A 20,058-nucleotide genomic window follows, 5' to 3' on the forward strand; every position below is an offset into this window, starting at 1 on the left:
TTGCTTAGTGTAGTAAAATGTCTATATTTTCTATATATAGGACACAGTTTTGTGAGATTTGAAATTATATGACATTTTAAAGTAAAGGAAATGACAGTGGTTTATTGGTTACAGCTAATACTACCAACATTAGTGAACTAGCTGCTAACTAAAAGGTGTGAAAAGAGGAAAGGAGGTAATTAGTAACAGTGGTATACAACAAACTGAATCCCTTTGAACAAAAATGGGGCTTTACCTTCGGCTGTCACTGTAAGTGTAGCTGTGCAAGTTGCTTCTCCAGCACTATTTCCTGCTTTGCAAGAGTATTGGCCAGCGTGCTCTAAAAAAGCATCTACTATTATCAGCATAGCTGTGCCTGTAGACTCATCAAAATGGAAAACTATATCTTTTGTTGGCAACATTAGCTGTTGGTTATGAAACCATTGGATTTCTGGTTTTGGCATGCCAGAGACCCTGGCTTGAAATCTGACTGATTCCCCGCTGCATACCCTGCAGCTTGAAATAGGCTGGATAAAGGTGGGCCTTTGGCCAACAGGCTCCTTCTTAAGTGAAACTGATGAAGAAACATGCCATTGGGACTTTGATGTAACTTCTTCAACCTTTTTAAATCCTGAAAAGAAGCATGCCAACTTTTAATTTCTTACCCTATGCTACAATCAAAGTTCTCTCTCCTCATTTTTTTTTCTTTTTGGCCTGGCAATTTTACAATATGAATCACTAATTCCATAGTTTATAAATTATGTTGCAAAAATAAAAAATAAATATATTTCTGGTTAAACAACACTAAGAATCGCACGATTAAAATAACAAACCCTCTAGACCATTTTCTGTTCTGAAATTTGTGATCAATATTTTCAGAATGCATAATAGTGCAAATTTATTTTCTCATTTGCACGAATCTGGGGCATGCCCTTGTTTAAGATTTTCTAATGTTTCTTAAATGAAAACATTTTATCAATACCAAAACTCTTTAGAGATCTTTACAAGGCAAAGGCTTGTTAACGGAATAAAAATCTGTTTAATAGACTTAGGTTAGGGACAAGGAGTCTACCTTGTTTGAGGCATGCCGGATGCTGCTAATGAAAAGAATTGAAAGGTGAAGTGCATGGAACGTTGAAAAACTGTGAAAGAAACTTCACTGTGCATAACCTATGTCTCGGAGATGCAAGTGGATGTTGTGGACATTGTAAGATGATACTGATTAATTGAATTAAAGACATGACATGACATGACAGTGACTCACATATATTTATTAATGAATATTAGTATGGGCACACAACTGGTTTTAAAACATCATTTATTTTTTAATTGCACATTGTACCTTCCAACTTCAAGTTAGCAGTACTTGTCACTTGGCCTATAGAATTACTAGCAACAAAGGTATAAATTCCTTCATCTTCTGGATAGGCTTCTGAAATCTCCAACTGGCAAGTGTCTTCAAAATGAGTCATTCTAAAGAAACGGGATGGCTTGATCTCCTTATCTTTGCAATACCAAGAGATTTTCAGATCTGATCAAATAAAATAAAAAAAGAAATGTAAGATTAAGATACGTCTGTAGGTAAATACTTTAAAAATACATAAAGTACAAATCACTTATATCACAGCTTTTTGAAGTTGAATATTCCTTGATAATGTACAATAAGGCTAGTTTAAAGACCTGTATTTTATTGGTTATTTTATAGTTCCGGCTGGGTAGTACGTATGAGGGAAAACTTATTTTGTGACTGCGACATTCAGTGATTAACTGGAAATCTCGCTCTCTCTTTCTCCCTCTGGATACCTTTGAAATAGCAGAGGCAGAGTAGGCTTTCAATGTTGTCAGTGAGTATGAAAAATGAAAGATCCTAGCAACTATATCTTGGCATCACATTTTAAGTAGAACTCTCCATTGAGAATTCATCTGTGAGGATAGGTGAAGAAATATGGAAGGATCAGCTCAGATGCAGGAGCTTAGCTGATGGCTGTAGGAGCATGAGGGACAGCAGAGGTGCTGTACATAAGAGGAGGGTAGCTTCGAGTCCGTGCCTGGGAGCGGGGTGAAGAGGTCTGGTGGCTGCTGGAGGTGACTGAGGAGGGGATGAGTTGGATACTGGCGTAGGGAAGGAGCAGAGGAAGTTGTAGGGAGTCCATTTCCCTTTCATTTCCAAGCATGCCCCATTTTGCAGAATTCGATGCACGCTAAGGCACATGAATATAGGTGGCTTTTTAGGGCTGCATCCACAGTATCCTGGATAATTTCACTGTATTTTGTTTTTTTAAAAAGTGCCGCAGCTATTAATTATTATTATTAATGGAGAACTGATTTTATTTTATATTTATCTTAAATCTCAAATTCCCATTTAAAACTGATCATCTAGTAGGCTACAAAATGACTCAGCTGATCCAAACAATCCAAACAAATGACCATAGTAATCTGTTTTCTGAGGAGGGGAGTGCATGGCTTATTTTTCTACCCGAGTTCTGAGAAGCCTCCAGTTTTTTATATCCCTAAATATCTAGACCATTGGTTCTCAAACTTTTGTACTGGTGACCCCTTTCACACAGCAAGCCTCTGAGTGCGAGCCCCCGCCTTATAAATTAAAAACACTTTTAAATATATTTAACACCATTATAAATGCTGGAAGGAAAGCAGGGTTTGGGGTGAAGGCTCACAGCTCGCGACCCTCCAAGTAATAACCTCGCAACCCCCTCAGGGGTCCCGCCCCCCAGTTTGAGAACCCCTGCTCTAGACCTTAAGGCCAGATCCTTAGATGGTGGAAATCATCATAGCTAAGGATCTGTTTTAGTTGTACTGGCCTGTGTGACGCTTATTAATGCCCGTCCTTAACTGACAAGAAAGGCCACTGTTGAGTCCAGTGAGACACTTTCTTGTCTCATGCATGAAGCCTGCTGTTCTTTCCAGATATCATACACCTTGCCAGCTTGGGGAAGAAGAGGTCAGCGCCAGTCATCAAACCTGGCAGTGAACTACATCACTAACCACACTGATCTGGCATATATAAATTATTTTAATTGTTTTTGCTGCTGTCGTAATAAAGATACAATGTTTTCAGGAAACAGTAATGTAGTGTAAAGAATTTGAAAATATATTTTCAATGCTAGTATATTAGCTAAGCTAGTATAAAATATTTTCATGCTGTATTTTAGAAATATCCAAATTCATTCATATACAATACGAAAAGAACGGGAACTGCAAGGATAACGCCCCATGTGCTGTGCTGCAAAGGTACCTCACAGTGATCAACATGAACATAGAGATAATGTATGCACACTCACACACAAAACTGTGTCATGCTTTGCATAGCTGTAATTAAGATGTCGATAGTTCCAGTATAAACTCCCATGTGTATTTTCTGAGTCTTACCACAATTTTTATCATGGAAGCAGATTTGTTTTCTAATCTTTTTCCAATTCAAGAATTTCTCTTTTAAGTGACAGGAATGCAAAAGAGTAGATGCTACTCATTTCATGCACACTTTTGCATTTCTATAACCCTAAAATGATTTAAATCTGGACTTTGGTCTGCCTATAATCCAGGGGTTCTCAACCCTTTTCTTTCTGAGCCCCTCCCCCAGCATGCTATAAAAACTCCACGACCCACCAGTGCTACAATAACTGGTTTTCTGCATATAAAAGCCAGGGCTGCCATTTGGGGGTAGCAAGCAGAGCAGTTGCATGGGGCCCCATGCCACAGGGGTCCCTGCAAAGCTAGGCACTAGGTATCTCTACAGTAATATGTGAATATTTTATTATTATTAATAGTTCCCAAGACTATGTGGGGTAATAATAATAATACTGTAGTTTAATTTATCAAATGAATTACTATGGTGTCATGGGCAAAAATTTTAGTTATAAGATGGTATTTATTTAATTAAAACATGGTAAATTTATATAAGGAAAGTCTATTTCAAATAAGTATAAATTTAAAAAATCTCTGATACTGGGATAAAACAAAAATGCTAATTTTGATATAATATTTTTAGTTTAATGTTTCCATGAATGGCATTGAAAATGGTACATTCTGGGGATATTAAGGGCTTTGAGGTGAAAGTCAGGGCAGATTTTTGACCTGTATCTTTAAAATGGTGTGTCAGTAGGTGGCACCAGAAGCTTTGTTCATTGTTCATGCTCATTTATAGGACAATGCTTTCTCCAGCATTGCAGATAGGGCTTCAAAGCTCTGCCATATCACTGCACTGACAGTTTTAAACTTCACGTAGTAGTCAGTACTCTGAAAAGCATTATAAAGGTTCACATCTGATTAAAAATGTAAGAACTACTGAGCCCATGACCACCTATTAAAAAATTGCTTAGCATTAGGGGACTCCTAAATTTCATGTCTGCTGGCAGCTATGAGATAGTTTTTAAAATTGCTAGCTGCCAGTCAATTATACAGCCAACACTACTTCGTACATATATCTGATAGTTACACAATCCTCAGAAAGACTGATTTCAGCTCATGTGCTATTAGATTTGCTTTGAGTATCAGCTGAACAATTCTGATATAACAAAAATTGTATATAATTTCATTAAACTAACCTGTCCCTGTAACTCTGCACTGAAAACAAGCAGATTGTCCCTCAGAAGTAACAACATCTTGAAGTGGTGTTATAAGAGTAGGTGGATAAACTGGCACTTCTAGATCAGGAGAAACAACTTCTGGGACTAAAGAAAGAGACCAAAAGGTTAGACCACATGGAAGAGCGCACATCACAAAATACTGACAATACCATTTCAAATACACTTTAAGGAACTTGGGAAACTTACCTTCCACTGAAAGCGAAGCTGAAGTAGTGGCAACTCCATAGTCATTCTTCGCTTCACACGTATAAACTGCTGCATCTTCAGGGAAAGTCTCAATCAACAATAGAGTGTATTCTTGTGCATCATGAAGAAACTTGCATTTAAAGCCTGCAGAAAGCTGCTGCTCATCTTTATACCAGGAAATTTTGGGCTGGGGTCTACCTGATATTACAGCACAAAAGCGGGCGGGTTTACCAGATTCCACGGTGGTGGGCTGAAGCTCCTGAATAATATGGGGTGGCTCTGGAGCTGCAGATTTAAAAAAAAGGATCTAAGTATGTGTTGCTTATTGAAATTATTAAAAATTTAGTAAGATCTCTTACTCTGCCAAACAAAAATACTATTGCCAAAAGTGGTCAGAATCCACAGTCCTTATTCATGCAAAGTTCCCAGTGACTGAAGATCCAGTTCAGTATTTCTCACACACAACTTGACTGGGGGATTTTCTTGGTCAAGGAATACTGAATTGGGGCTGGAATAAAGATGGCTCAAGAAAAATTGTTTTCGAACAAATAGCTGTTTTAGTGTACAAGATTTTTTGAAAGATGAAATTGTAAAAAACATCTCTGAAAACTGTTAGGTTGATCCCTCCGATACTAAATATTTGAGATATCAAAGTTAAGGGACTACTGCTTTATTTACTTTACTTAGAAGTAAGAGGGTTGACTGGCTTAGGTAGATGTAGATATAAAAAGTGCTATAACATTTTAATCAGTTATCCGTTTCAATGGAAAGAGTGGACAGGAAGCAGTGATGTAGAACAAGCAGCCCCAACTGTTCCAGGGTTCTCTCTCTGAAGTTATGCCAAATTTACAGTATTATAATGCCAAGAAGTTTTCACAGAGATACAGAAAACACAGGATAGGAAATGCAATAATGAGCAAAATGAGTGTCCACGCATACCATTAGAGGCGCAAAGTGGGTGAGGTAATATTTTTGTCTCTATCTCACCAACAGAATTTGGTCCAATAAAAGATATTGCCTCATCTACCTTCTCTCTCTAATATCCTGGGACCAAACACGGCTACACCAATATTGCAAACATACGTACCGTTAACATAGAGAATAATAGAGCTTCTGTTTCTTCCTGCTACAAAGGTGTATTCCCCAGCATCGTTATATCTTGTTTCAGTGATGCTCATCTGGTGGATTCTTCTTTCCACGACATATTGATATCTTTCCTCAATCTGGAAATTGATCTCAATGCCATCCTTATACCAGTGAGCATCAACATCATCTTCATTGACTTCAAATTCAACTACAGCTCGTTGTCTTTCAATGACCTTTTGCCAAGTAGAATAAATATTACAAATAGCACTTGCTTTTACAGCTGCCCTCCTGCTTTACTAAACCTTAAGGGGGAAAACTCAGGACGCTCTGAATTCTGTCTCTGCAGCAGGACACAGGATGGCCTGCCACTTAGTGCACTGACTCAAAGTAACTATATAGGCCTGAGAGCTGCAGATGTTGTCTCGTCCTCCCACTTATTAACGTCCTATTTGGATCAATGAGAAGAAAGTTAACTGTCTGGTGAGAAGTATGTGTCTTTGGAATCCCTAAGGCCTATACCGTGGTGATGGGGTTGGCCCATCAGAACATGGTGGGAGGCCCTGACTGCACGACTATTGCTGGGGTTTTTGGGGGGCGGGGCGGGGATTATCTCAAATAGTTTAGGTACGCTCTTACCCCTGGCTCAATATAACCCATTCATAAGCTATTGCTCCTTCGAATGGTAAAACAACAGAACTATCAAGAATTTATTCCCTATGTATATACTGTACCTGAACATCTTTATGGACACTTCTAATACGAATATCACGACCTTCCACAACTAAGTTAGCACTGGACACGTTTCCTCCTGCTACTACAGTGTACTGTCCAGCATCAGACATCTTTGTGGAAGGAATGAGGAGGCGATGGACAAATCTCTCCCTCTGAACTTTCATTCTAAAGACAACAGAAAGACAATGAACAGAGCTACTTTTCTGAAAAAAATATAAGGAATACTAGCGTCTTGTTCTGGAGAAAAAGATTACCTGTCACCAAGCTGGAGTTCCTGGCCATCCTTCATCCACTGCACTGAAATGTCAGGTTCTGAGATTTCACATTCAAAAATGGCTCGTTTCTTCTCTACAACCTTAATGTCTTTAATGTGCTTCCTAAATTCAATGTGACGAGCTAGGGAAATACCATGGATATACGATGAGTACTGTAAACATATATCAGGAGGGCCATTAACATTCCTTAAATATACAGACTATGACAACAAATACCTTCCACATATAAAGTGGCTGAAGAAACAGCTTTCCCAGCAACAAAACTGTATTCTGCAGCATCACCAAAGTGGACATTCCTTATGGCAAGAGAATGTGTAAGCTTTTTAGTTCTTATCTGGCACCTGTCAGTTGATTTTATCTCCACCCCATTCTTTAACCACTTGTATGTGATGCCTTCGTAGTTGACAGTTACTTCAAATGTTATTGTATCTTTCTCTTCAGCATTGATGTCTTTCAACATGGATGTAATCAAGATAGCTAAAAGAAAAGAAATAGCGATATGATTTAAGAATGTGTCTTAACAGGAACCTGAATTGCTTCACAATCCTTTAATCAGATTGCATTTAAACTAAGGTCCTTCCCTCATTGGTTTTTGCAAAATATTATAAAATAAGCCATTAATTGAAAACTGGACTTCTTGCATTTAGCACAAAAATTACCAAAAAGAGAGTGGCCTTTTCAGCATTTTATTTGGAAGTTACCACTTTTTAATAAGAAGTGTCTTTGTTTTTATTACATATTGTTGTGAAATCAGTAAGGAAAAATAGATACAAAGTGACCTGAATAATCTTATTTTCTGGAACAAAAAAAAAATTTAAAACTCAAAAACCAAACGCCAAAAACAAACCATATCATTCTGTAGTTGTATAGAGCCTTTCATTCAAGGATCTCAAAATAATTTAGAAAAGGGAATATTCCCATTTTATAGATGGTGAAACTGAGACACAGAGCAGCTAAATGACTTGTGCAATGTCAATGAGGCATTCTGTGTCAGAGTCAAGATTCGAGAATCGAATCTAGGAATAACATTTTCAAATGTTTCTAAATAATTTAAGAGACTAAGTCCCATTTTCAAAATGTGATCTAGCCACTTAGAAGCCTAAGCCTTAATAAAAACCAAAGGGACTTTGAGCTCATAAGTGCCTCAATCTCTTTTGAAAATGGGATTTAGGCTCCTTAGGTACTTTTGAGAATTTTACCCCATGTCTCCTGATTCCCATATTCCCACTCTAACCAGTAGATGGGGTGTGTTTCAGTTTATATAGAACACAAAGAAGCTTTGATCATATATTAATATCATAACTATTTTGGTAATAGAAAACACTTTGGTTAATTTTTATTTTTACTTACGGTTTACTGTCAGAGTTGCACTGACTCTGTCATTCCCACAGACAAATGTATATTCTGCAGAATCTTCACTGCTTGTGTTAATGATATTGAGCTGATGGAGTTTCCCCTGAACCACTATTTTAAACTTTTGACTCATTTCAATTTCCACCCCATTTTTTAGCCATACAGCAGGTACATTGAAATGAGATACTTCACACTGAAAGGAGGCAGTTTTGGTCTCAGGAACCTCAATACTTTTCATGGTCTTTGTAATATGTACGGCTATGAAAAAGCAAGAGAATGAAAAAAAAAATCAGATAGTATTGTCTTTTAAATTCTGTTTATAAAATTGGAAATGCAAAGAGTAACAGATCATCCTGTGTAAGGACTAGTTATAATACATGAGCTAGTGTGGCATGAAATACTTACTTTCCACAAACAGCTTTGCTTTGCACTCCAGTTGTCCTACTACAGCTGTGTATTCTCCAGCATCAGAGGGAGATATATTCTGCAGCATCAGCTTGTGAACTTTCCTTTGAGAGATCATACTGTACTTGTCACTTGACTTAATCTCAACATTTTTGTGGAACCATTTGATCGGTATGGTATCATGGGAAACACTCAATTCAAAGGAAACAGTGGCATTTTCCAAAGCAGTCACATCCTTTGGCTTTTTGATTATCTTAACAGCTTAAGGAAGAGAATCACAACAGTTTATTCATACTTGTGATTTAAATTCTAAATCAGTCATTAGACTAATTGCTGCAATGATCACAAATTGACTTACTTTCAACGTGGAGTCTGGCATTGGCACCTAACCTTCCAAGCTTAAAACTGTAAACGGACTCATCAGTGATAACACAATTTTTCACTTTCAGTGTGTAAACAGTTCCCTTCACTGTAATCTCATATTTGTCATCTGATTTAAGTTCAATGCCATTTTTGATCCACTGAACTCCTTTAACATCAGAATGGGTAAGTTCCACAGAAAAAACTGCATCTTGTGTTTCTGTTACAGTTAGGTTCTTTAGTGTCTTCTTTATTTTAACAGCTAGAAAAACAATGACCAATAAAGCTGAAAAAGCAAACTGAAACTCAAAGAAAGTTAAACATGGTCATTTTACAAAACATGTTATGATCCTCTTATTTTAAGATCCAAAGACATACACTTTACACACATCTCATGGTCACCAATGCCTCCGCCTCCACTAACCCCACCCCCCAAAACAAAACAGCATTTCCCAGCAGCTATCAGTATCTAAGATTAGCATAGTTTTTCTATATTTAAAATGCTACTACACAATTGGCAAATGTTGACTTTTTAATGGCTTACAGCATACACCAAATATGTTTTTATCAAAATATTACCGTTATGTTAAATTCTAACATGGAACATCCAAAAATTGTATCCATTTATCGCCTCAATTTTAAATACAAAAGACAGTTTGTAATAATGATGACGTATATCATACTTAGTTTTATTTTATGTCTTAGGGCCTGAGCAAAAGGTGAATCAAGCCCTTAAACGTATCAAATCAGGACAGAATTACTGACCTTCAACGTTCAATTTGGCCGATGTTTTTGAGGATGCCACTTTGTAGGTATATTCACCCATATCATCTAGCTTGGTGACTGGAATATTAAGTCTCCTCTTTAAACCATCTGATTCGCTTTGGAGGTGATCGGTCATAGATAATGGTTTACCATTCTTCAACCACTGACCATCAGAATCAGGATTTGCCACTTCGCATTCAAAAACAGCTTCTTGGGATTCAGCCACTGTTAGATCGGTGAGAGGCTTTGCAATGGCACCACCTGTTGGGAAGCAAAAGCACGAGTTATTTGTTCAGTGTTTCAGCTCTCTCATTAGATTATTTTTTCCCCTATCCTGAAATGCAGCTTTGCTGAAATCCACCAGCTACGCAGATTCTGAGGACAACATACTGCCTTCATTTGTGCATCATTCTACATTATGGTCCCGATTTAACAAAGCATTTAAACACCCACCTAAGAGCTGCTGAATCAAAGCCAAAAAGAAGACAGAAAAAATAAGATCGAGAAGGAGAGACAAACCTCAGGAAAAAGGAGAGAAAAGAAAAGAGTGGAGAAAGGTATAGCAAGAGCAAAATTGCCAGGTGCTGCTTCGAAATATGTAAATTGCTTATTATATTGGGCACATTTTTTTAAAATCAAAGCCAGACTCTTTTTGGGATTTAAGCCTACTAACCTGCTACTATAAGCTTCCCAGATGTTTTCTTTTCTCCGGCGTAAAATGTGTATTCACCTTCATCATCTTTCATCATGGTGACCACTGTCAATTTATATATTTTGCCACATGCTTCGATTTTGTATTTAGGACTAGGCTTAAGCTCTTGGTCTTTGAAGTGCCATAAAACATCAATACCTGCATGAGATAGCTCAACCTCAAAGGACACATTCTGAGTTTCAGTGCATGTGATGTCATGAAGGCCTCTAATAATCTGAATTTCTGTAAAACAAGTTCATTAGAAATATTAGTCATGACCACTTTGTTATATTAGCAAGAAGTGTTTTAAGAAGTACTGTGCATCTTAACGAATACCTACTTTCAATTGTAAGATTGCAACTGGTTTCAACTTTGCCAACCATCAGTTTGTATTGTCCTTCATCTGATGCATGGGTCCTAGTAAGCACTAGCCTTTGTTTAGTGCCTTTGCAGACAGCTTGCATACGGTCATCAGGCTTTATCTGTTGATCGTTTAGGTACCATTTGGACGAAGACACATCAGGGACTGAAACTTTGCATTCAAAGACAGCTTTTGTTCCTTCAATAGTGTGAACATCTTTTAGTGGCACCACTATGTCCACACCTGGCAAGTCACAAAAATATTAATGTAAAAACCCCCTTAAATTAACAAGAAATAAAGCAAACAAATGACCACCCATGCCTTTGAAAAAACATTGGACTGGCTAACAATAGTCACTTACTATAAACAGAGACTCGTCCAGTGGTTGAAAGAAGAAGACTGGGAATATTAAAGGAATAATTGCCACTATCTTCCTTTGTTACATCTTCAATTAACAACATATGTGACTGCTTGTCCAGCACAATGTGCACACGGTCATTTGGCTGAATTTCGATACCATCCTTCATCCAGACACCTTCAACATTTTCTAGGGAGACTTTAACTTCAAGTTGCACAATATCACCCTCGCAGACTTTCTGATCAGTAAGTCCTTGAAGAATGGTCACAGGACGAGCTATGAAATAAGAAAGAAAAACAAATTAATCCTCACAACAGATAAACAAAATAATTATTATTAAAGCTGTAGGAAAGAAGGGGTATGTGATTAGAAAGGCTTACGCTTCATCTTCAGTTTGCAACTGGTCTTTTTGCCATCTACAACAAAGCTGTACTCTCCTTGGTCTTCCTTACTAACATCTTTAACAGTGAGAATTTGGCGACCACGCCGGGACGTAATCATGTATTTACTATTGGATGTGAGCTCCACGTCACCACAATACCATTTCCCCTCCACATCTTCAGGGGAAATCTCACATTCAAGCTCGCCTGAGAACGACTCTGGGACTTCAATATCCTCAAGTTCTTTAACAAACTCAATAACAGCACCTGCATTAGAACATATATACATTCACAAATGATTTTTTAAAGAGTTTTATGAAACATTTCTTATAAAAATATTTGGTTTTAAAGAAACAAACTTGCATCTAAATTAAATATTATTTTCAAACCCTGAACATAAAATAATTTTCAGGCTTTCATGTTGCATTAAAAAATATAAACATAGTGTAAACATTTCTGCAATGTTCTATACAGCAAAATGCATGCTGCTATGTTCATTGGTGATAGCTGATTTCTTCCTGGAAGATTTTACTATGAAAACATTGAGTGATAATAAAGCTTGCATTCCTACCTTCAACAATAAGCTTAGCAGTTGTTTTTACAGTTTCATCTTCTACCAATGCACAGCTGTAGTCCTCAGCATCTAACATGTCAATCATTAGCACAGAAAGAAAGTGACCTTTTCTGTCAGAGTGCATCCTGTATTTGTCTCCAGAAAAAATTTCGATTCCATTTTTATACCATTTCACTTTGATAAAGGGTTCTGAGGTTTCACATTCAAAGGTTGCCATGGAATCTCTCTCTTTAGCAACAACATCTTGTAAATTTTGTGTGAAATTTATCAATTGTTTGGCTGCAAAATAAAAAAAAATATTGAGAGTTGATAACCTGTGGACTACAAAGACAAACACATTTTGTTAATGAACAGGATACATTAAAGGGATTTACACATTACCTTGTACTAGCAAGAAAGCATGGCTTGAAGTTTCACCAGCTATATTGATTGCTTTCACCATGATGCTGGCAGAGTCCTCAGCTGTTACATCCCTGATGACCAATTCACAAACATTATCTTCAGGCCAGTACCAATATATCCGATCAGACCGGTCAATCTGTATACCATTTCTGAACCATTGGCATTCAGGGTCTGGTTTCCCTACTACTCTAACACGGAAATGTGCATCACTACCTTGGGCTACTGTCCGGCTTTGAATTCGTTCAAGTATCTTAGGAGCCTCCATACTTGGACTAAGCTCAAGCCTCTCTGGTTTGATAGCTGGAATGGTGAGTTCGCCTTCAGCAAGAAGCACTTTCTTCTCTTCCTCAGTTAAGTCTTTGGTCCAGTGAAGAAGTTCCTCTTTTGTCTTTTTAAGCATTTCTTCATATGATTCATCTTTTTTACGAGACTTAAGCTCCACAGCAGTAATGGCTTCATAATAGCCCTCCTCTGTCCTACGCTTGAATTTACTGCGCAGCTCTTCAGTCTCTTCCGTTAGCTTCTCGTGAGTAATTCTTTCAGCCCTTTTTAGCTTCACCACCTCTTTGGTAGTTGTCTCAGCAGGCTTGTCTACCTTTTGTACTGCAAAAAGAAGTTTGCCAGGCTCTGTTGCTGCTGGCTCGTGCCTGGGTTCGGGTGCCCGGCGAAGGACAGACCTGAAATCTTCCCTCTGCTGGATCTCAAGTTTCACTTTGTGTTCCGTTACTCCCTCTGGATTTTCTGCCATAACCTTCACTTCACCTGTATCGTATGATTTGCAGTCCACGATGTCCAGGTAGTAGATACCATCATAGCGGAGTCTAAATCTTTTGCTTTTACGAATGAGCTGCCCGTTGAGATACCAATTGACTTTGGGCTGTGGATAGCCAGTGACACGGCAGCGGAACCGCGCAGTTTCACCCTCCAGAACTCTTGCAGGCTCAGGGACCAAAACAATTTCTGGCGTTTGCTTCTCTTTTTGATCCTCTGTTACTCCAGCAAGGGCTCCCTCATGGGCCATTCTTTCCATCTCTTCAATTCGCTGTAGTCCCTTCCTGCCTTCTGGCAACTGAGTTTCTTCCACAAGGCTTTTCTCATCTTTTACTATAAGGGTAGCCGATGTGTGGTCAGTACCGTATTTGTTACTTGCCCTGCAAGTGATCACTCCACTGTCTCTAGGATAGGCTACTCCATAATCCAGACTGCAGTATCCAAATTCATTAATCATACGTAGTCTATTGGCTGCCTCCAGGGGCTTGCCATCATGTAGCCAGTCGACCACCATAGTGGGGTCACCAATTGGTGTCAGTCTGCAGTCAAAATGAGCTGGTCCAAAGCGCTTGAGCCTTAATGAAGTGAGTTTCTTCTTAAAGAATGGCTTTTGTTGTTTTTCTTTGTCATAAAGGTCTCCCTCCTCCCATTGCTCTTGACCATAACGCAAATGGAGAGGCTCAAGCTCAGGTGCTGCAATCTCCTTTGCTCTGTATGTTCCCCTTGGAATGATTAATTTCCTTTCTGGTTCAGGTTCTGCAAACTCCACTTCAACATTTACCTTGCACCGTGTAGTGTCGCGCCCCGCTTTATTGATGGCAGTAGCGGTATACCATGCAGCATCATGCTTGACAGTGGACTCAATTTTAAGTGCAGCTTCTCCTTTAGTTCCCTCAATTCTGAAATATTAAAAAAAAATATACATTATTTTCTCACATATCTCCTTCACAATTAGGTACCATCCCTATAACCTTTAAGCAGGCAAACTTCTGGTGGAATCAAAAATAATACTTAATCATGGTAGTGCCTAACGACCAATCAAGAATGTGGCCTCATTGTGCAAGGCACTGTATAAACACAAAGTAGCAATCTTTAGTGGTCTTGAAATCAGTACAAATTTCATCTACTAGAGGACTGCAGATACAGAAAGCTAATGGAGGTTCTTTTACAATTTGGTTTTAAGTTTTATTGAAACTTACATAATAAACATGTACAGAAACATGCAAAAGGCAGGCCTGAGCCTGTAAGTTATTGCACACTTTTAGGGCCAGATCCAATCCCCATTGAAGTCAGTGGAAAAACTCCCATAGTCTTCAAAGGCCATGGGATCAGGCCCCTAGTTCCCATTGTTCCCACTCTCAATTCTCATCTACTACATTTTTGAGGAGTTGGAGACACTCAGCAAACACTAGGAGGCACTTAGTACCTTGCAGGACCAGGCTTATTGAAATCTTTACTGTTTTTACCCATTATCTTTTTAGGAAGCACTTACTTGATCTTTGGGTATTTATGAGGTACAATGATATCACTGTTCTTCAACCATACAATATCAGGATTAGGGTTACCAGTAGCTTTCACTGACATTTTCAGTTTAGTACCCTCCTTGACACTAACATTCTTCAGCCTTTCTACAAAATGTGGTTTCACTAGATGTTCTTGAGCTGAAAGAGCAAGAAAAAAGTGGTCCGACACAGAAATTGAAATAACTGTTTCTATACATAATAATGATGGAGTTTTTTCCAAAATGTGCAGAGTAAATACCTTCCACTGTCAAGGTCATAGAGATCGTAGTTTTGCCTGCCCTGTTCTGAGCAACGACAGTCCATTCACCAGAATCATCAGGACTAGCATGGACAATGATCATTGACTGTGTGCCATCTTCTTTAACTACTATTTTATGAGTATAGTCATTAACAACTTGTTGACCTGCAGAAATAGACAATTTTGTTTACACCCCGTACTGTTTCCTAACATGGAAAATAATATAATTATTTAGAAAAAATATAGTATGAAAATAAATTGAGATACCATTATGAAACCAGTATGTTTCTGGCATGGGTCTGCCAACTACTTTTAGGTCAAATCTCGCCGTCTGCCCCTCTGCACATTTAAAGGAACTAGGTTTCAACACAAAAACTGGCTTATACAATCTCTCCAGTTGTCCTTCATCAGTTTCATCTAGTCTGCGAGCAGGAGAACGAGACGGAGAACTACGGGCTGGAGAACGACTTGGGGAACGGGGAGAAAGAGACCTGAGGGAGGGACAAAAAAGCTGTGCTGTAGCAATGACTCCTAGAACCAGGCTAAAGCAATACATAATTAATCTCCTGTGCCTAGTATTTTAAAACAGGTTAAAATCAATTTACCTAGGGGAAAAGGTGAGGTAAAATTATTATTTGTAGTTTGTTTCCTGTTGTCTAATCAATATGAAGAATCTGTGCAATGTCAAATAATATTACAGTTCTCTATACTTACAGAAATATGTATTTTTCACATACACACAGAGTATCTATCTATAACTGGATGAGTTCTCTGACCACTGAAATGTAGCAATCTCTGTGGTGGAAAGCAAAAGCTGTTTAACAGTGCAGCGCACAATAGGTAAAATCCCAAGTGAGGAGCAATACATTCTCTAAATTGAGAGGACTAAACCAATACCTTGTTTACACCTATCATCTAGAAGGTGATAACCTTCAGAATCACATTGCCCTGTAGCAATGGGGATTTGGTTCATACTGAGCCACAGAACAGAGTGCCACTTACTGAATCAACATCAGTACTTCCAACAGCATGGAGGTATGCCAGGACTGATGGTCTAAACTTGTTTAGCTTGGACTACATGATGGGATCACTGGACACTGTTTGTTTGTAGTGGACTGGAACGAACACAAGACTTGCATATTACCCTGTACTTACCGATATCTTTTCATAACATCTGGTGCTGGCATATAACCTGGAGCTCCAACTGGTGCAACAGGTTCAATGTATAGCTTTGCAGAGCAAATGGCATTTCCTTTAACATTGCTGGCAAAGACTGTATAAATTCCTTCATCTTCAGGCAACACAACAGGTAAATGTAGACTAGCGCTGCCATCTTGCAGAACTTCCATGTGGTAGCGCTCTCCATGCTTAATGCGTTTACCATCCTTGTACCACGCAATCTGCACAAATAGTAAAAAGTAGAGTGAACCCTCATGGAGATTTGAATACAGTATTGTGTACCCATGTATGTTACTTAAAACTCTGCTAGGTCTTTCCCACTACTTTTCAACTATTGCATGGCCATAACCAACATGTAGTTGGCAAACAATTTTACTTGAAATAAGTAAGAGTAAAAAACAGCTTTTTGCAGATATGAAAATCAGTATCCAATATAAAATTCAGCATTATGATACATAAAGAATGAAATAGAAACAAGCCAGATTCACTACTATATGACCGCTTCTCTGTGATGCATGAGTAGTGCAATACTTTGCCATAGCGTATTGGTGAATCTAGCACATTTCCTTATCCAGAACTATTGTACAAATCTACAAAATGGAAACTCAGCTTGATGGGAGAACAAAGGACTGAAAAACGTACATTGTTTTTGGAATTTGTGGTTTTCTAGCTGAGTAGGATAAAGAAGGGGTTCTCTGGCAGTGAGCTACCACATCCAGTAAGTTTCCACATATAGAAGCAGGCCTGTTTCATAGGTAGATATAATTAAAAACAATATCTGTATGGTTTATATTATACATTTATGGATGTTGGTATACCTTGGGTAATGGATATCCAGTCATTTTACAATGGAAAGTAACAGCCATTCCCTCAAAGATTCTATAATTCTTTAATCTTAAATCAAATCCTGCTTCAACTGTTTCAGATTCAGGAATATCAACCACCATCTCTTCTCTGTCTTCCTCCAAGAGTTCTTCTAGGGTGGTCTTAATAATTCTGTATTCAATTTCTTTGATAAGTCTTTCTTCAAAGGAAGAAATGTGGAATTCCTATACAAAAAGAAAACAGTTTTGTGATAGATTTTGTAGAACAGACTTTACAGAGTTTGTAGAATAACTGACTTCTTACATTTGTGAAAATAAATAGAAAGACTTGAACTGCTCCCATCACAATTTAAAATGACTGAAATACTTACGTGTTCATCTACAAAAGTCCGGATCTGCACAGTGTCTTTTGCCATTTTCTTCCTAATTAGAGCTTGTTCTTTTTCATATTCTTTTTCATAGTCAGCATATAAAATAGCTGGGGCTATCTCAGCCACTTTAGGTTCTTGTACATATGCAGTCACCTGAGTTTGGTACATCATTTCTTGTTGCGATTTTATGTAGACCTCATAATCAGCTAGGAGTTAAGCACACATTAATTCTGATAAGTCACTGTCCATTTTTACTGGCATAAATATAGAAATAAGCTGCAGAAGTTATCAGTTAGTAGGTATTATTTTAAACAGCGTTTCAGATGGTTGTGGAACAGGTGCATATCCTGATGCTCTGTGAGAATCATTACAACAGATAGACACTCCACCCAGTCTTGATTAAAATGTCATAATTTATATGTTCTAGAACAGGTTTTCTTAAGTACGGACCACTTCTAAAGAGAGAGCTCATCAGCTCTCAGCCTCCTAACCATACCTTCACACCTTCTCTCTGGGAACTATTGTACTTGATGAATATCTACGTGGATATCTAAATAGTCTAAATTAGTTTCTTTTTCTAAAGCACATATCCCAGCTCCTTAGTTAGTTTCCTTTCCCCAGAACCCCAATGCCAAACTTCAAAGGTCATATACTGTGCAGAGCATTAAGAGCTCTCCAAGAGGAGAGGCTCCTGTAGCTACGCTGAATAGGAGATTCTAAACTCTGCATGAGCCTAAGGTTAAATATTCTCTCCCTCCTGCAGAAATCCTCAGTGCCACAGAAAAGTAGCTGTAGGCACTCTTCCTCCTGCAGAGCTCCCAGTACCTTCTCTTTCTCTGGGGTAAGGAGAGGAGTGTGGAAGGGAGCTAGGCCTTTGTACCATTCCTTACCATGTGCTTCTATAGAAGTGAACACTTTGGGTGAAATCCTGGCCCCACTGGAATCAAAGGGAAGCCAGGATTTCACCCTGTGACCTGCAAGTGGTTCTGTACATCATCGTGGTTTGACAACTGCTATGAAAATGCCCACAGATTCACGACCTCCTTTAAGAGACTCACTTAAAAGAAGAATGCTTCCATTTTGAAACTAGTTAATGGCTCAGAAAGAAAAAGAAGCTACTGCAATACCTCATCGACCATTGTGACCAGTCGGTTTTTATTATATCAAACAGAGTGGCACCAATTTGCTAATCTTAAAGCAAGTTAAAGAAACTCCAGTCTTATTCTTCCATATTTTTATCACTGACTTTTTTGTTAATCCCTCCTCCCCCATTATCCATGCACCTACATATACCTTCTTCCAGTAAAGAGGCTGATGCAGAAGCTTCTCCATGCTTATTGCGAATAACAATAGTGTATTCTCCGGCGTCATCAGCAAAGGTCATCGAAATTTCAAGTCTGCATTCCCCAGTCTCTTTTTTGTAACTCAGTTTGTGTCTTTAAGAACGTAGAAAACACAAATTCTCCATAATTCTGATCAGCAGAACTCTTCACTTTATTTACTTTTTGAAAGATCTATGACTATTACTCCTTGAAAAAGCCAATGCTTTGATAATTTTTTAGGCCAATATCAACTCAGTGGAATAGTAGAACAGCATAAGAGAAATAACAATACTGCAACCAGAGCTCAATTATTCCCTATATCTATAATAATAATTGAACTCAGAGACAAAAGGCAGTACTGAAGTCTTGAGGATTCCATTATCATATACAATGTAACCTTCCCAATATCAGAATTTTTATATTCAGGGAGCTTTATGCCTGGAAACATCATTTCCATCATTTTCTATAGGTGATTATATCATGATACATTTCAAGAATGCCGGAAAACGTACTCAGATGGCTCCTTCACTAAATATTTCCTCAATTCTACAGAACACTGCAGAGAAAATTCAAACCAAAGTCTCTCTCTCTATATATATATAAATTAATGTGTATGTCGATTTTTAGTTCAACCTTGTATTTATAATTGCTTTTCTAGCCTTTTAAAATATACATTTTATAACCCACCAGAGCAAACATTGCATCCCATAACAGAGAAGAACAGCCGGATGGGTTCAAATACCTATATGTTCAGAAACTTCGGGCCATATTAATTCCTGATGACACCCCACTGAAATCAGTGGGGTTACACTAGGGATAGATTTAGTCCAAAGCGGATAACTGAATTCTAATGTGTGTCAAATCTATGGAAGTATCATTTGCACATCAGAGAAAGAACAATGTTTAAGTAACTTATATACCTGTAGCCAGTAGTAAGAGGTACCCCAGCTTTTTTCCAGTAGATGTGTGGCTTTGGGTTGCCCCCAATTTGGCACTCAAAAATTACACTTCCACCTTCAACTAACTTCTGAATTATAGGTTTGGTTATAAAAAAAGGAGCTGCAGCTTCTCCAAACACTTCTTGTTCTGCAATAGTGGTATCTACCATTACCACATCTTTTGACTCCATATAGCTGGAAGAAGATTTCAAAGAAGGCAAATGAGCTGATGCAGAAGGAAATCACAAATAAATAAAATGGAAGTAACTAATAATCACAGTACGAGCAGTCTGCTTAGAAAAGTAACATTACCGTTTCTCTTCTGTGACAGCCTTCACAGAAACGGCTTCTCGGCTTTCAATCTCCTCAGAAACTGTAAGA

General features: G+C 38.2%; 1 protein-coding gene across 1 annotated transcript in view; it reads right to left on the bottom strand.

Annotated features, from left to right (window-relative positions):
* Positions 1-20,058, bottom strand: part of TTN (titin) — a 307,220-nt gene that overhangs the window by 266,925 nt on the left and 20,237 nt on the right. Inside the window, exons 17-42 of the mRNA XM_077830394.1 lie at positions 19,990-20,050; positions 19,660-19,872; positions 18,711-18,853; positions 17,418-17,623; positions 17,041-17,271; positions 16,199-16,443; positions 15,311-15,534; positions 15,044-15,208; positions 14,775-14,943; positions 12,491-14,181; positions 12,107-12,388; positions 11,536-11,802; positions 11,159-11,431; positions 10,777-11,040; positions 10,419-10,679; positions 9,746-10,006; positions 8,979-9,242; positions 8,621-8,881; positions 8,213-8,473; positions 7,079-7,339; positions 6,842-6,983; positions 6,587-6,752; positions 5,857-6,088; positions 4,770-5,054; positions 4,542-4,667; positions 1,322-1,510 (exon numbers count right to left, since the gene is read on the bottom strand). Coding sequence (XP_077686520.1) covers positions 1,322-1,510; positions 4,542-4,667; positions 4,770-5,054; positions 5,857-6,088; positions 6,587-6,752; positions 6,842-6,983; positions 7,079-7,339; positions 8,213-8,473; positions 8,621-8,881; positions 8,979-9,242; positions 9,746-10,006; positions 10,419-10,679; positions 10,777-11,040; positions 11,159-11,431; positions 11,536-11,802; positions 12,107-12,388; positions 12,491-14,181; positions 14,775-14,943; positions 15,044-15,208; positions 15,311-15,534; positions 16,199-16,443; positions 17,041-17,271; positions 17,418-17,623; positions 18,711-18,853; positions 19,660-19,872; positions 19,990-20,050 — 7,143 coding nt within the window. The remainder of the gene's footprint in view (positions 1-1,321; positions 1,511-4,541; positions 4,668-4,769; positions 5,055-5,856; positions 6,089-6,586; positions 6,753-6,841; positions 6,984-7,078; positions 7,340-8,212; positions 8,474-8,620; positions 8,882-8,978; positions 9,243-9,745; positions 10,007-10,418; positions 10,680-10,776; positions 11,041-11,158; positions 11,432-11,535; positions 11,803-12,106; positions 12,389-12,490; positions 14,182-14,774; positions 14,944-15,043; positions 15,209-15,310; positions 15,535-16,198; positions 16,444-17,040; positions 17,272-17,417; positions 17,624-18,710; positions 18,854-19,659; positions 19,873-19,989; positions 20,051-20,058) is intronic.

This window comes from Eretmochelys imbricata, chromosome 11, assembly GCF_965152235.1.
Source record: "Eretmochelys imbricata isolate rEreImb1 chromosome 11, rEreImb1.hap1, whole genome shotgun sequence".
Lineage (NCBI taxonomy): Eukaryota > Metazoa > Chordata > Testudines > Cheloniidae > Eretmochelys > Eretmochelys imbricata.